Raw genomic sequence first — 18,038 nt, 5'->3', positions numbered from 1 at the left:
GCTTCAGTTCACTCAGCTGGTATAAAAGAGTACTTCTGGGATGGACCAGTGTCCTCTCCAGGGGGGACCATATACACCAGAGAAACCATGAAACCAGTCTTATGCTCTTAAAATAATAATGTGGACTAACCAATTTTGTTATTGATATAATAATAATTCAAATTATTTCATTTTATTAAAAATAATTTAATTTTGCATTTTGCAGCAAGTCAAAAGACAAGCAACTAACAAGAGAAGTAAATGAAAGTATTAAAAAACTGAAAAATGATAATTGGTAATATTTCATTTTCTTTTTTTTTTTGTTTAAATGGTTTTTTTTTCTACTTAGTTAAAGTAATCCAAATTACATTTCTTATTAATATAATGGTAAGTCAAAAATACGAGAATTCAGGATCAGGCATTGTTGTGTGGATATAAGTACAGGTGTGACTGTTTTGATATAGGTGAAGGTGTGACTGCATAAGAGGTTTGCTTCCCAACCATGTGGTTCTGGGTTCAGTCCCACTGCATAGTACCTTGGGCAGGTGTCTTCTTCTATAGCCTTGGGCTGACAAAAACCTTGTGAGTGGATTTGGTCGACAGAAACTGAAAGAAGCCTGTCATTTATGTGTGTGTCTTTGTACTTTGTTTGTCCCCCATCATTCCCTTGACCACTGGTATTGCTTTGTTTATTCCCCTGCCACTTAGCAGTTTGGCAAAAAGAAACCAACAGAAATATAGTACTGGACTTAAAAAATAAGTACTGGGGTTGATCTATTTAACTAAACCCTTCAAGGTAGTGTCCCAGCATGCCTGAAACAAGTAAAAGAATAAAGAGTAACATTTTGAGTTGACAAAGAGAGAGAGAGAGAGAGAGAGAGTTCTTTGATTCTTGCAACCTACACCTAGAAATTAGGGGGAATTCTGTGTCTAGGAGTAGCAAACTTCTAGTCATGGCTGATCTTGTAGCTAAGCAATAAGACCAATAGATATCAATTTTCTACTCACAGATCAGATTCTCTTCACTGGCCATAATACAGCCATATGTGGGAATCATTATGTTTTTATAACCTGCTAGTAATTTTGAGATTTCTAGGGTTTCATCACTCCTGAAAGAGGAACCCCTCCCTGACCTTTCACCACCAGCTGTCTCTGGCCAGTATTAGCCATGTAAGCCCCAGGGAGTGAGGGAGGTCATCTCGCCATTTTCTCTTTGGTTGGCCTCTTGAGCTTGTCCATTGTCTTAGTTTCCAGTCTGTCACCCTGATTGTCCAACTGGTGTCCTTCAGTTACACGATGTGACCAATCCACTATATTTGTTCTCTTTGTTGGTTCTTATGATGTCATTGACTCTTGTTTGCTGTCAGATCTAGAAATATCACCTAATTCTCTCTTGATTTATACCCTCACAGTCTTAAAAAGTGAATGTAAGAACACATTAGTAGTACTAGGTATGAGACAATCATGGTTGCTAACCTGAGATACCAGCAGTATATATATAACCATAGTTCTTTGGGGTACTTGTTTATAGCGAACACAGTGAGCCAGTGGGTGCTATTTTTGCCAGGGATGCTTATGCTCAGCTATAAATTGTTAAACCATAAGCTTTCAGCTGAGAGGTAATGTATAAAACAACATAATAGCAATAATAATAAACCTTTACTAAATAAATACCAGATAATGTTATTTCACACGGAAACTGGTCAACGTGGTTGAATAACCAATCCCAACAAGTAGGGATTCACAGTAAGGATTGTACTATTTATCCCTTTGATTGCTGAGGACAGAACATGGCTCATGAGGCTTTGGTTCAGGTGATTTTCCTGAGTTACCATCTCACTCTTGTACATCAATTTGTCACAAGGTTACCCATTTACAGATGAGAAAACTTGGAGTGACGTGACATGCAAAACACAATACATCACTTAGTCTAGGGACTGAACCCATGATCTAGCAACTGTGACTGCAACATCCTAACCAGTAGGCCACTGCCCTTTTATGAATTAAGGAAAAGAAAAAAAAACTTGTCCAAAAGGCATGAACAAAATTCAATCATAGCAATGCTTACTAATGCAATATTTTTAGCATAAAAACATTGTTTCCAATCTTTTTATTGTAAGAAAAGGCTATGTAGAGTTAATCTTTCATATAATAACTAGGCATAGGTCTTTCATCCTAAATATGTACTGGTTGCAGCATATATCATCATCATCATTTAACGTCCACTTTCCTTGCTGGCATGGGTTAGATGGTTTGACTGGAATTAATAAGCCAGAGAGCTGCACCAGGTTCCAATCTGATTTGACATAGTTTCTACAGCTGAATGCCCTTCCTAATGCCAGCCACTCCAAGTGTGTAATGGGTGCTTTTTACATGTCACCGGCACAGGTGCCATTTACATGACACCAGCAATGACCACAACTGCGATTTTTAAAATTCTTCTGACATTAATGTGTAATTCTTGGTGGTAAGAAAGTCTCCAAAATGGATAGAGAAATTCATGAAGGACTGCTTTGATAGAACACCTGTCATCTATAGGAGATGTGGGTTTACGTCCCATGGGCAGCCTTTTGCTTGTTCTGACTATAAAAGGGATTTTCAATCCAATATTTACATGCTATTGTTTATAGATTTATCTAGCCATAGAAACTCTGTCAAAGCATATATTTGAGCATGAGACAGTCCTCTGACATTATTATTATTATTGTTATTGTTGTTTTGCCAGCCATGCTAATGACAAGATCATTAGCATGGCTGGCAAAATGCTTAGTGGTATTTCATTTGCTGCTACATTCTGAGTTCAAATTACACTGACTTCGATTTTGCCTTTCGTCCTTTCAGGGTCGATATAATCAACTTACACCTCCCCAAAATTACAGGCCTTGTGCCTACAGTAGAAATTATTATTATTATTATTATTATTGTTATTATTATTATTATTGTTATTATTATTATTATGCCTTTCATTCTTTTGAGGTCGATAAATTAAGTGCCAGTGAAGCATTGGGGTCAATGTAATGGACTCATCCCCTCCCTCAACATGGCTTCCCTTGTGGCAAAATTTGAAACCATTATTATTATTGTTAGTCATGGCTGATGCCAGTGTCGTGTAATTGGCACCCATGCTGGTGGCACATAAAAAGCACCCAAGCACCCTTTGAAATTTGGGCCTCACGGAGGCAGTGACAAGTGATTGAGACCTTTAGCAATATACTGTGCTTGAGAAGAACTGTCAAGTCAAGTGAGATCGTAGTTGTGGTTGGTGCTGATGTTTTGTAACTGGCACCTGTGCCAATGGCACATAAAATGCACCCACTACACTCTTGGAGTGGTTGGCATTATGAAGGACATCCAACTGTAGAGACCATGCCAAATCAGATTGAAACCTGGTGCAGCTTACCAGTTTTCAGTCAAACCATCCAACCCCTGCCAGCATGGAAAAACAGGCATTAAATGATGATGATGATGATGATGATGATGATGCTTATAGCTTTATGTGTGTGCTTTGAGTATTTCAATAAAAGAGTTAATTCACTTTCCTTTGAATGTTTATAAAATTCTTATGACGTCAACGAAATAAAATATGTTGTTTGCTGTATCAAGTTTCATCAACATCATTGTTTATTGTCTGCTTTCCATGCTGGCATGGGTTGGACGGTCTGACTGAGGAACTGGCAAACTGGGAGGCTACACCAGGCTCCAGTCTGTTCTGGCAAGGTTTCTACAGCTGGATGCCCTTCCTAACAGCAACCACTTCAAGAGTGTAGTGAGTGCTTTTTACATACCACCGGCATGGGAGCCAGTCAGGCAGCATTGACATCGACCACACTCAAATGGTGCTTTTTGGGTGCCAGTCAGGTGACACTGGCAAATTTGTAACTATATTAATTATCAAAAAAATCTTTCTGATGACACATAAAATAAATGTCTCTGAATTTTTTTTTACATGTATCAGGAACAATTATTTTTAAACATGCTCTTCTATTTTGTCTTTACTTTCTTTCAGTGGTGATTGCATAATATTATACAGTAAGCAGAGTGACACGTACCAAATTTTATGAAATTCAGCAACTTTGTGATAACAAGAAAAAAAAAAAATGATGTTTACCAAGCAACAGTGATGTCTCAATCTGTCTGTCTGTCCTTTTCTTTTTTAATTTTTTTTTTCTAATTTGATGGTAGTGAGAAAAAATACAAAGCAAAAGAGATATTTTCAAACTTTTTTTTTTTCTAACCATATTGAAATGGGTTAAATTTAATCATTTAGTTAGTTTAAATATTACAGAAACTCAATATATCTATTTATCTGTATCATACCATTCAGTTTCTCCTTCTGTGATTTCGTCGTGATCTCTTATTGCATTAATGGATAGGAATATTTCAGTTCTGATCAGACGAATAAGCCAGTTTGTGTTAACATTTTTTAAGGCAAAGAACATTAAAACATTAACAAGAAATGCGGTGAGGAAAAAAAAAGAAGAAAACAATAGTGTTAGTTAAAGGCTAATATTATTTTTATATTTTCCTAATGAGTACAGGTAATAACTTTTCATATAATAACTTTTCTGGCCTCTTCTGCAAAGTCTAGCCTTCACCGTATCTCCCGAAACAGTGATGAATCATTTCTTAAATAATATGCAAGAGTGTACATGGAGACTAGAATTATTTATAAATGAAGTAATTCAGAATGCCTGCAATACATGTGTTACTGTTGATTTTAATGCATGGAATATTAAAAATGGTTAAAGAGAAACAAAATGCTAATTTTAAAAATCTGAAGTTACAAATTTGTTTCATTTGATAGTAATTTTATTGTAATGGTATGTAAGAGAATTATGCAGTGAAATTTTCTGATCTAATTAAAACTAGTTTCATCAATTGGAATATATAACTATCTGCTATATATGTATTTATATGCAAAGTTTAATTCAGGGATAGAATTAGAATAATCTGAGAGAATGATGACACTGATTGAAGTAATATAAAACATTTTAGTGAAGACTTTTAGAAAAGAGAGGTTGTTAATACAACTCTGCTAATTTTTTTCATTTGATAGGCTATCAAACCATTTCATTTAACTGTAAATAATTTATTTAAAAAAAAAATATGAAAGGAAAAATAATATTCTTCTAATGTAAACACATATATTTTTATCTGTGTGACTTGTTTATATTTTTAAACATAAACCTTACTGCTGGCATTGTGCATTTATATAACCTACTAGTGTTTATCTGTCTGGGAAATAAATGCTATTTTCACTTTATCATAAAATAGATGAAATATGGAAAGACATTCAGCTGTAAAGCCATTATATTTTGTGCAGACAGAGAAGATAGCTTAACAGAGTGACACATAAGTATAGAGTCATGCACATTTATACAAACTCACATGCATTCGTTCACACCAATACACAGTCAATCATGCTCATATGCATTCAAACACAATTACACAAAATTCACGTTTACTCACACATACTTATGTAGATATAGATATATAGAGATGTAAATCTGCATGTTTGTACTTATATACTATTATATTTTCAATGCCACATGTACATTTTTTTTCCTGCACTATCAGGCGTACACCTATATTTCCAAAGTGCATGTGGTATTGTCATTCAAGGTTCAAGAGAATGTTGTGGAATTTGTTCTTTGTTTTTGATGTTGCTCTTATGAAAACTTTTATACAATTTAACTGTGAATCTGTTGATGTATATTCTGAGAGATGGATGTGTGTTCTAGTTGTATTTTATGTAGAATGTGTGCTGTATTGCAAAGAATACTTTTGGAGGATTGTGTGTAAACTTTCGAACCCTTGATTAAATTTATGTGTTTCTTCTGTTTAGTCCTTTTGTACAGTGAATCTACTATTATTGGTACCATTTTGACTGTTTCCAATTCCAGGTCATCTTACCTTTGACAATTTTATTTTTACTTCTTTTCAGGGAATGTTTTACGTGGAAATTTCGTCTTTGTCTTTCATTATATCTAGATGGTTAGATTTTGTTGATCTGAACAGTTGTGTCCCAGATTATCTTATCCAGGGTATTGTTATTCACTGGATTTCAAAATCATTCATGTTACTATTTTTCAGTTTTTATGCCAAAGTTTTGGCATTCTGTCCTATTGACATTAGTTGTCAATTACATCTGATGGGGTGCTGAAAAGTTCCTGGCTTTGGGTAAAAGAAAATACAGGAGGATCAGTTAATTATGATTTTATTCAAAATATTCCCCTTTCAAATTCCTACATTTATTGCAGCAGTCCTTCAACTTTTCTAAGCCCTGTAAAAGAACTTGGAAGGATGAGCTTCTAACCAGGCCTTTTGTGAGACCCTTAAAGCCAGGAACTTATCAGCATCCCCTCTTATATGTATATATGATTGTGTATATTCTGTCTTTGCAAGGACTGGATAGCCAGAAATGATAATTTTAATTGTTAGAATTATCAAAATTGCATTTTGTCTTCATCTCTTGATTTATTGTTTTATTTTGGTGTGTGTGTTTATATATGTATGTATGTGTGCGTGTATATATATATATATATATATATATATATTTAATGTCTTAGTAGTAATCTAGTCAGCTATAACAAAATCTTCCATTTCTATTTTCCGTCCTGAAGATTTTTTTTTTCCTTGGTTTCATGTTGATTCACTTCTCCATTCACTCTTGTTTCATGCTGATCCTTGAGAGTTTATTTTTGTCTTCATTTCTTACTTCTTTTCGGTGCTTCTTGAGTTCTACATTGATTGGGGTGAAGGTCTTCACATTTTCTAATTTTTTTTTGCCTTTTTTTTTTTGTTGTTCTTATCTGACCAGTTTCCACTTTCATGTATATATTTGCAGTGACATTTAGAAACATACTATATCTTTATTTTAAAAAATGTTGTTGCTTATTTTCTTTTATTAGCCTTTTCCCATTTATATATGATTTATATAAAGTTATTTAAAATTCTTATTATATAAGAATTGACTTCAGTATATAAAGTAAAAAAAGAATTTTTTTTCTCCCAATTTTAATTTTATACTTATGGATTTACTTTTAGAGACATTTTTACTTCCCATAAGATTTTTATTTTATATACTCATATACTTTAGAATATATATATAATTTATTACATCTTTATATCATGAACACACACACATGCACCTAGTAAATATTCTAGTTTTGTAGAAATAGATATACTTTACAACAAATACCGTGTACTCTTTTACATGCTTGTGAAGCAAAAAATGTGTGTGTGTGCTGGTGTTTATAATACAATGTAGTTAAACTGTGGCTAATGACTTCTTAGCTGTAAATGTACTTTATAGCAGTATGAGACACTGAGATAACTAAATAAGATCATCATCATCATCATCATTTAGCATCCATTTTTCATTCTGACATGGGTTGGATGGTTTGACCAAAAGCTGGTAAGCTGGGGAGCTGCACCAAGTTCCAATTTGATTTAGCATGGTTTCTATGGCTGGATGTCCTTCCTAATGCCAACCACTCCGAGAGTGTAGTGAATGTTTTTTACATGCCACCAGCATCAGCCATGACTACAATTTTACTTGGCTTGGCAGGTCTTCACAAGCACAGTATATCACCAAATCCCTTAGTGACCTGTCACTGCTTCTATGATGCCCAACACTTGAACAGTGCTTTTTATGTGCCACCGGCATGGGTGCCAGTCAGATGGCACTGGTATCGGCCATGACTATGATTTCACTTGGCTTGACAAGTCTTCTCAAGCACAAGATATCAAAAAATATCAGAATAGTATAACAGACAATGAGTTTTTTTATTGTTGGTTTAGGTTTTAATGTTCAACCATATTGATAGATGAGGTGACAAAGACAGGCAGACATTTAGAGAGATAGAGAGACAGACATATAATTGGATGGCTAGATAGATGCGTAGCTGAATAGGTGGATAGGTAAGTTGGTAGGTAGAAAGTTGGGTAGATGGATAGGTATGTTGGCAAATAGGTAGATACTCAAAGGTGAAATTGTGCAAGCTTAGGATGCCATCCATTGCAAGGTGCTCAGTATTGGATTTTTATATTGTTGTGACTTCATGTATCTACTTATGATGTCAACCAGTATGATAGAGATAACAACAAAGATATGAAAAAAATCACAGACCACTTGGCTCTGATGCCATCCAAGTGACTAGCTAAAAAGCTGATAAAGGTCAGGACGTTAATGGTAGCAGAAATGAAAATGCAAAAGAGAAAGAAGGAAAGAATAAGATTGTGGGGGAAAGAGAAAAGGGAGAGGAAGTGACATAAAGACAAAAAGAAAAACAAGAGAAACTGGGACTATGAAGAAATGAAGAAATGACTGGAAACTATTAAAAAAAGACTGTAAGAGGTCAGGGCTTTTTGTTAAGATCACACAACCAGTTCACCCTTAGACAATATCTATCATACAACAACAATACACAGGAAACATACTCCCTTGGATATTGCCTAATGATTCACCTAATATATTTGGACACCAAATATATCAGATGAAAGTTTATATGCCAAGTAAGATATACATGACATTCTCCAAATGACAAGTTATGGCAGCATCTTGGAGTATTTCTACGACCACACTACATTAATGCAATATTCCAAGACAGAAGAGTATACCAACACAGTTGATGTATTCACCAATGTGTGGGCAAAGGATATCAATACATATCAAAAATGGAAAACAGTCAGTCAATAAACCTATAGCTAACCAAAGTGCACTGAACTGGAAACAGATACTTCAGACAGTATGTGTCATGTAACCTTGTTATCAGTGTGATAACAAATGCAAGCAGCATGTCATATGATGGATTTTAAATCCCAAAGCATTCACAACACAACACAACATAGCATCATGATCATGATCATGATAATCATTCATTTAGCGTCCATGTTCCATGCTGGCATGGGGTGGACATCATCAAATGATGATGGTGATTACATACACGTATCACCATCATAGTAATTTTTTTCCAATCTACAGAGAGATAATTAAGCCATCATCAGATATATATATAAACAACTTATCTCACAAGAATACTCCATTTGTAATTAATTTGAATTTATTCCATATCTGTATCAATATATCTACACAGCCATTTCTTCATTTATCCACCTATCCATCTATCTAAATATTTGTATTTATGCTTCTTCCTCAGTCTTTCTAAATATTTACATGTTTACCTATGTCTTTTTGTAAGTCAGTATGGTTAAACGTTAAAACCAATACGATCAACAAAAATTCATATTGTCTTTTATATTGTTTTGATACTTTTCGGGTATCTTGTCATTTAGTTAATATCAGTTTCTCATGCTGCTAAAAACTACATTTAAGTGTAATGAGGTTGTACCCACAAAACACACACACACACACAAATGAATAATTAAAACAGAGGTTAAAAAGTACTCAATAACCAATATAGAGTACTATAAAATCTAAAAGAAGCTGGAACTTCACTAGTGTGACTTATCAGAGTTTAGTGATTTAACTTAGAACATCTACACACACACACACACACACACACACACACACACACACACACAGAGTTTGTGTTCTCTTGGTAAGTCACAAAAGATTTGAAAAGATATATAATTTGATTGGTTGTTGGTAATTGATATGAATAGTGTGTGTAAAAAAACTTAATGTTTTATCAAATACAGTAGTGTAAGAGGTAAAAGTTAAGAAAAGAAAAAAAAAAAGAATGAGGAAAAGATGAAGAATATGTTTTTTTGTTGTACAATTAGACAAAGCAAAATATTTTTATGAAGCAAACCACTCTTTCGATCAAAAAGCACCATGGATTTATAACCCCCCCCCCCCCCAAAATATGAATAACACCACTCTTGATTCTATTAACTTTGGATATGAAAAGATTGTAACTCATTTAAACAGAAATGAAATTAGTGAAGCTTTAGCACTATGCAAACTGTATATCACATTTAAGAATCTTAAACTAATTTCCTGAGGAATCCATTTACAAAATGTATGAATCCAACTGAAAATCAATTAAATTGCAAAAGATTTTCAGGCAAAATAGTCATAAAAATAAAAGAAGCTTCTAATTTATTGTTATGGAACAAAAATATTTTAGCTACAAAGTAGTCCAATAACATCAATAATAATCAACAATATGAATCTATCCAGTTTGATAGCATAGATTATTACCTTATTACATTATTATTACCAAAGCATAATGTCCACTATTAGTCATGTTCTCATATTCCATTATTAAAATCATGTTACGTGGAAGGAAATCACTGTTATTTTTTTGACAGAAACTTGGAGATAAAGAAAAAGGGTATTACCTCCTTTGATATTAACATTGATTTTTAATGAACTTGGCAGAAATTTGCAAATTAATCTGTCTTTGTATATTGCACCTAAATATAATATTTTTACCTAATGGGTTATACTGTGATAATGGATTTTAACATTATTAATAATGTAACATTATTAACTCACAAACAGGTATATTTCTGAAAAATTTGCAATAAATTTAAATATTTAAACTTGAAAATCATTGACAACACATACCTTAATCCATTTGCATTCAGATGACTCTGTCAAATGTAATGCTTATTTATTCACATTGTTTTGAATTAATCTTGCAATAATCTCATAGCTTCAAGATTTCAATGATGTGATAGTTTATTTTGAGAATGATATCATTGAGTAGGAGTCAGATCTAGCTAGTTTGAACATAAAACAATATGAATATTTGGGCCAGATATGGCTGGTTTAAATACTAAAGAGTTAAAATATGCTTTTTTTTTTTTTTTTTTGACATCACATTAAACATAAATATTTGCCAAAACCATTCCTATGGAAAACCAATTCAAATTTTACAATATATTTATATGTATTCAAACCACCCACCAGCTTAGATTTAAGAAAATATACCAAAGTATTAACTTCTGACTTACTAACCTATTATTATCATCAGAACAATAACAATAATGCTACATAGGAAACAAAATATCATACTGTAAAGTTTTGAAAAATATTTTTGTAAAATATTAAGGGCAGCCATTCTACCATGGGTAACTTTACTGAATCCTTGTTGAACATTAGTCTTAAAAATAATAAAACTTGTGCTTCCTGTAATCCTAATACTTTTTAACCATGCAATTGCTTAAAACCTATGTAATGTCTTTTAAATGGTTGATGTCCAACAAACTACAATTTGTAGTAGCTTGGCGATATTTAAGAAAATTAAATTAAATTCATATTTATTCAATTGAATTTTAAAAAATGTACACTATATAGTGTGAGTAGAAAATGTATCAGTTATTATTTTAGACTACACCAGTTTAAAGTTTAACTTGTTTAAATTGAGATATGACTAACACTACATTTTTAAACACTCAGTCAAATGATCAGAAACTACTTTATCTAAATATATTTGGAGTTCAAAAGACAAACACACTCAACGTCCATATCAAATTAAGAAATTTTGTATCATGTTACAACCATTTTTGTGTCTTGTGCCTCTCTGAAAGACTAGAAAGTTTATTCTGTTATAGGAATATTCAGACATAGCTATTAATTTTCATTGAAGAACTCTAAATTGTTATAATATAAATTACCATATTGGTAATTATTTAATTACATTATTCATACATGCTATATAAATATACACAATAGCGTTACCACTTTGGCACATACATTGCTCTGTATATATATTTCATATGTGTACATTTTCATGACTTTCTATTACTATGTTATACTATCATAAATAATACTTTACAATTATCTTACTCATATGTATGCCATATTATATATAATTTTATATCATTCCTTAAATTTCTCCTTCACCTCATTTTCTCTCTTATTGTTAGCTTCTGTTTAGTGACAGTACATACTTGTACTGTATAAGTATAAACAGTGTAAGTCTTCTTTATAAATAAATCTGCAATACAAGTCCTTTTAAAAACAATTGATTACGCAATAAAACATAATACCTCATGCTTTTCTTTTTACTCTTATCCCCGGGGTCTTCATCTTTCTATCGCATGCATCACTGATATGAAAACTTTCTAAGTTTATAGATTCTTTTTAACCTTTAATTTTCTTAAATTATTACCTCTATTTTTCATCTCTAACAGTTAATCAATTTCCCTTCAAGAAATCCATTCTGTTTTACTGCAATTCATGTTCTTGGCCTCATTTTTTTTCTGTTTTCATTTTCTAATTTACATTTTTGTCTCTTTTCTTTCTTTATACCTACTTCTTACATTTGTATTGTTCAATGCTTTTTATCATATCCCAACAACCAATCAAATTATGTGTATACTTTGAAATATTTTGTAACTTACTAAAAGAACCTAAATTATATATAAATCTACATTCCGTGTTGAGTAACAACTGCCTAATGAACCAAAAGGCAACACTTGGAGTTTCATTAATGGAATATCTGCTTCCATAAAATTATATAAATAGGCACAGTATAACTAAATGGTTAATATATTTACTTTGGAACCAAGAAGAATCCTGTTTGATCACAGTGCATACCATCTTGGGTAAATGTTATTTTCTATAGCTCTGAATTGACTCATACCTGTGAATGAAATTGGGTGGATGGAAACTGTGTAGAAGTATATCATGTAGATTGTACCTGTAATTCAAAGGTAAAGCCTTGTCAAATGCAGTATCTTGTAGGTGATTCTGCCTGAGAATTACTTTAATATTGCACTTGTCTGTGGAATGGCCCGGCCACACACAAGTTAAATCAATAAGCAAATAATTCAATTAATCAAACAACTGAATCTTTGTTGAAATTGATAGAGAACCACACACACACATACTGTGTATTAGTGTGAGCTTGTGTGTGTGTGTGTGTTTGTGTTGGAAATAAACTTGTAAACAAGACCACTTCCTAAATTCTGTAAGTCTGTGCAAAATTTCAAAAGCCCAAGAAGTTCCCCTGTGTGAATTTGAGTAGATAAAGAGTTGCCCAGCACTGAACTCACTTTTTAGCACAATAAAACCAGTGTGTGTGTAACATGAGCAATTTTATTTTGTTATTTTAAATATTGTCCTGTCTTTAGCTGTCAAAAAAACCACAACCTTAACTGATAGTGTATTAAACTAAACAATCAAGCACAGTTGACTATTTCTAGGTAGGACAATTCATTCAACATTTCCTGGTTCACCTATAAATTGGTGCAAACATGTTGTGACGTTATGGAAATACAAATTGATATAACCATGTGATATAAAAATGTAAATCAGTTGATATGTGATATAAAAGAAAAATATACTGGCTGTGTAGTGTAGTTTAGGAGATTGTTGTCCAGCCATGTAGTTTCGGTTTCAGTCTCATTGCATGACACCTTGGCCACATGTCTCCTTCTATAGTCCTAAATCCATCAAAACTTGTGAGAATTTCGTTGATGCAAACTGAAAGAATCCTGTTGTGTGTGTGTGTGTGTGTGTGTGTGTATGGTGTGTAAAGTATGCATATGTATCTTTTATCTTTCACTTGCTTCAGTCATTAGATTGTGGCCATGCTGGGGCACCACCTTGAAGAATTTTTTTTTGGTTGAATAAATCGTCTCCAGTATTTATTCGTTTGTTAAGCCTGGTACTTTTTCTGTCGGTTTCTTTTGCTGAATCTCCAAGTTATGGGGATGTAAATAAACCAACACCAGTTGTCAAGTGCTGGTGGGGGACAAACACAGACATGAATGCGTGTGCACGCACGCACACACACACACACATATATGTGTGTGCATATATATAATAATGGGTTTTTTTTTCTGTTTCCACTTGCAAAATCCAGTCACAAAGCTTTGGTCGACCCAAGGCTATAGTTGAAAACACTTGCCCATGTGGTTGAGACACAAGCTTCTTACCACACAGCCACTGCTACACTAGCCACACCTGAAGGAAAACTGGTTAAGTATCTGGGTGTTAGTGCCTCCTTGTTTTGACATTTTGTATAATAGTTGTAAATAGATAAACAAGCATCACCTTCTTGCAGGCAGCATCATTGGTTTCCAATGTTATGTGAATATATGTCCATCCACAGGAAATATTAACTAGTTGGGAAATAGTGATAGTTGCTGACATAAATCTGCCTCAGTTAATTCTGCTTGATATGAGTAAACATTGAAATGCAAGCATTAAGATAGTAATATGTGGGTGGGTGTATGTGAGCATGAGTGTGTGTGCATACATACATACGTACGTGTGTGTGTGTGTGTCTGCCAAAAATTATACATTGAAATTCATAAGTCTGTATGCCATTGGGAGGAGAAGAATCTGATAGTTTAAAGTTAAATAATTTTTGCTTTTTTCTTAAATCTTGTCTCTGGAATGTAATTATGACATACTAAACTTATCCAAATTCATGAATTTCACCATTTTGGCCTTCATCAAACAAATTTATGATCTAACCATGACCATCCCTCCTTGTATATCTGGATCTGCAATAACCAATATATACTTACTTTTTTAAAAAAATGTAGGCTGTGATGTGAGAAAAATTTGGCTGCTATTTTTAGTAGGTTGAACAGCCATGTAGATACTCCCTTGTCATCTCTTTTCTGCTCTTTTATTAAGATACTCTTGTATCATCTCCTTTTAGGATTTTATTTTCAATACTTTCCAGTTGGCTAAGTTTTAAAAAAAATTCATTTTACGTTTCATAATTTTATTTCTCTTATGAACAACTCATGTTTGCCATTTCATCAAACTCAACAGTTTTCTGCTGCTGTATATAGAGTTATTCATACATTAAGAATGTTTTGCATTTGTATATTTGATCTTTTATTGTAATACAATACATATCCTATGCTTAATTCTTTTATCTTTTGCTGGCTTCTATAATTGAACTTCACCCATGCTTGGAGTACTGTCTTCATGGGTCTTAATATATTATATCAACCTCAGTACTTTGATATTTATTTTATTCTTCTCTATTTATCAAATGGCTATGTTTATCTTTGGTTATGTCCCTTATGAGGGAGTTACCTCCCACTAGAAACTAAACATCACGAGGAATTTGCACCAAAATACACAGAAACAAAAACACACTTATTTACACCAAACTTCCATGAAGTTTCTGTCAACCAAAGGTATTAGTCAACCACCAGCTCTGATGGAAAACATTTGCCAAGATGTCTGTACCATAGGAGCGAACCAGGAACCATAGGATTGCAAAGTGAACCTTCTAACTATACAGCCACTCCTTCACCTAATATTTTAATTTTATGTTATGAGACAATTCTGATGTTGTGTTATTAAAATAACTTTTATATATTATTAGTTTACTTACTGTTACTAAGGTCAACAGGCTTCATTCAAGATCTTTTTGTTAATCCCAAACTTTGACAATTTCATAGTTTTGAAGGAATTGTTTCCCATCTGTTTCATTCAAGACATCTTTATTATGATTATTATTATTTTTTGGTTCTATTACAGTTAATTCTTTAACTGTTTTTTTTATATGTATAGGCATATTCTTACTTGTCAGAGGCTCTCTGAAACATATTATTAATTAGTACAATCAAGTAGACGAAGGCATTTTTTTGTACAAGTTTAATTGAAGGAATAGCTTTGATAATTTACACTTAAATTTTTGGTTTCACCCTTATAAATCAGTATCCCATCATCAGTTTCATATGTACTTGTAAAGTAATTTGACTCTGTAACTTGACTTTCAAAGACTTTTTTGTGTGAAAAAATTTTTTTTCTTTTTGTTTTTTACATTTCTCATAGACCATGAATATTAAACATTATACAAAACTATCATGTTATACACACACATCACTTCTTTCTACTGTACATGTTGCAAAAAAAAAAAGACATAAAAAAATTCTATGAATCATTGATCTGTTAATATTAGTTCATGTAAGCCCTTAAGACCAAACCAAATTACATTGAAAATATGATATGAAAGTATATATAAGCTGTCAAACATAAAAAAAAATAACAACACCCAAAAAGCATATGCCAGTTCAGCAAAAGGTAATTAACATATTAAAAAAATGAAAAAAAATTCCCACTGAGTTCAAGAACTGTACTTCATCTATTATAAAAAAAACCAATCATTATGTATAAATTTGTTTAAAAAGCAGGCCTTTCTTTTTAAATGATGTAAATAAAATGAAACTCAAATAAAATATGTATTTTTATTGAATTTGTCTTATTTTTTTATGAAGGTTAAAATTAGTTGCAGCCACAGGTAATATTCTTTAACTCAATCTAAAGAGACACTATATTCTTACAACTTTCACTGGACATCATCATCAGCATTGTTAAACATCTGTTGTCCATACTGGACATTTTGACAGGTTGGACATTTTGACAGGTAGCTGTCCAGTTTCCAGTTGTCTGTTGTGGCCCAGTTTCTATGGTTGAATGCCCTTCATAATGCCAACTACTTTACAGAGTGTGCTGGGTACTTTTTTGCATACCACCAGCACAGGTGCATTTATGCAGCACTGGCACAAGTGCATTTTATGTGGCACAGCACCTGTAAAGGACACACTTGTGTGTATGGATGACTGCAATTTTACTTAGCTTCTTCTCAAGTCCCTTGTCATTTTCTCAGTGAGGCCCAGTATCTGAAGATCCTTTTACACCACTTTGTCCCACGTTTTCCTGGGTTCCCTTCTGCACATTCCCCTAAAAAAGAAAACTAGTTTGGATTATCAGTCTACTTATCTGAAATGTACTGTGCACCTTTTTGTTTCTTAAATTCTAGAACTCCAGTACCATATCCAGTCAATCATTTCACCCTTGTCTAACAAGAACTGTAACTTCTCAATGACATAGGCCAGTCACCTTTGTATAACTCTTTTGGAAACATAACTACTTCCAAATCATTGCATTTTATTTCAGTATTCATTCTTAAAATTACGATATAATAAAGTTGATAAATTAATGAGCTGCTAATGCTTGAACATAAATTCTTATCTCGCTGCAGGAATTTCAACTTGTTTTTTTTTAGTAGATCAATTCCACTAAGCTTTGATCCTTTGTACTTGGTACTCAATCAAACAATGAATTAAGTATTCAAAATAGTAGATGTCACATGTCACACATTGATATTGGCCAAATGAATTATGGCTTATGTAATAATTTGACCTGATTTTGTTAGTTACAGCTGCAGCAAAAGCAGTTTCTAGAATAAGGAAGAACTAGAAGAAATTTAGGGAATTGATACTTCTGCTGGTAACCAAAAATATCTCTATGCAAAAGGCAGATATGTCTAAGAGATGTTAAGCTACATAAGATAGGGTGGCATTATGTTTAAGAAATGTTATGTTACATAAAATAAAGACACCCTTTGAATAACCATGGGATTGCACCTGGAAAGTGACCCTCCAAGGCACAAGTCTGGGCACAGTTGTTTATGGAAGACCAGCAGTCACCTATGCATACCAGCCTCCCCTCTCCATGCCACCGTTGTTATCCAAGAGAAAGGCACCAGTGATGTCATAACTCATTTCTACAGCCGAATGAACTGGAGCAACGTGAAGTAAAGTGTCTTGCTCAAGAACACAACACACAGCTTGGTCCAGGAATTGAACTCACAACCTGATGATTGTGAGCCCAATGCTCTAACTACTGAGCCATGCATAGCATTAAATATGAAAAATAATGACATGAGTATGATCCACTGAGTGTGTTATGCTAACATGTTTAAAAGGTAATACTCAAACCAACTGAGGGTAGCTGGATATCAAGCCATAGGAAATGACTGCACTTGTATAGACAAGATGCAAATGGATGACAAGTGCTGCTAGATGAATATATGTTTGGTAAAAGATAGCCATAGAAGAGAAAGACACAAAAAAAAAATCGACCTTATATTGTAGGATCTTTGGCTTGTCATTTCCTGTCAGGGGGCCTTACTAAAAGTGGTAGAGCATGTAACTGGTTTGTCTACAATTTATATCATTATGAGAGAGGTGAGGAGACAGTTGTTAAAACAGATGATATGGAATTGCACAGATTGTAATCCTGGGAAAACAAATAAAGTACACTCTTTCTCAAAAAGAAAAAAAAGAAGTCTACATCGTAATGTAGTAATGCAAGTTATTTAGAT

General features: G+C 33.1%; 1 protein-coding gene across 2 annotated transcripts in view; it reads left to right on the top strand.

Annotated features, from left to right (window-relative positions):
• The window catches only part of LOC106881858 (eIF-2-alpha kinase GCN2), a 114,279-nt gene extending 109,195 nt beyond the window's left edge, over window positions 1-5,084 (top strand). For both annotated transcript variants that reach the window (XM_089365517.1, XM_089365518.1), the window contains 2 exons: window positions 206-274; window positions 3,986-5,084. In XM_089365517.1, coding sequence (XP_089221643.1) covers window positions 206-274; window positions 3,986-4,040 — 124 coding nt within the window. In that variant the 3' untranslated portion in view covers window positions 4,041-5,084. The remainder of the gene's footprint in view (window positions 1-205; window positions 275-3,985) is intronic.
• Window positions 5,085-18,038: the final 12,954 nt, after the last annotated feature.

The sequence above is a fragment of the Octopus bimaculoides genome, chromosome Z (assembly GCF_046866305.1).
Source record: "Octopus bimaculoides isolate indiv1 chromosome Z, ASM4686630v1, whole genome shotgun sequence".
Lineage (NCBI taxonomy): Eukaryota > Metazoa > Mollusca > Cephalopoda > Octopoda > Octopodidae > Octopus > Octopus bimaculoides.
This window is presented reverse-complemented; position numbering and strand designations above follow the sequence as displayed.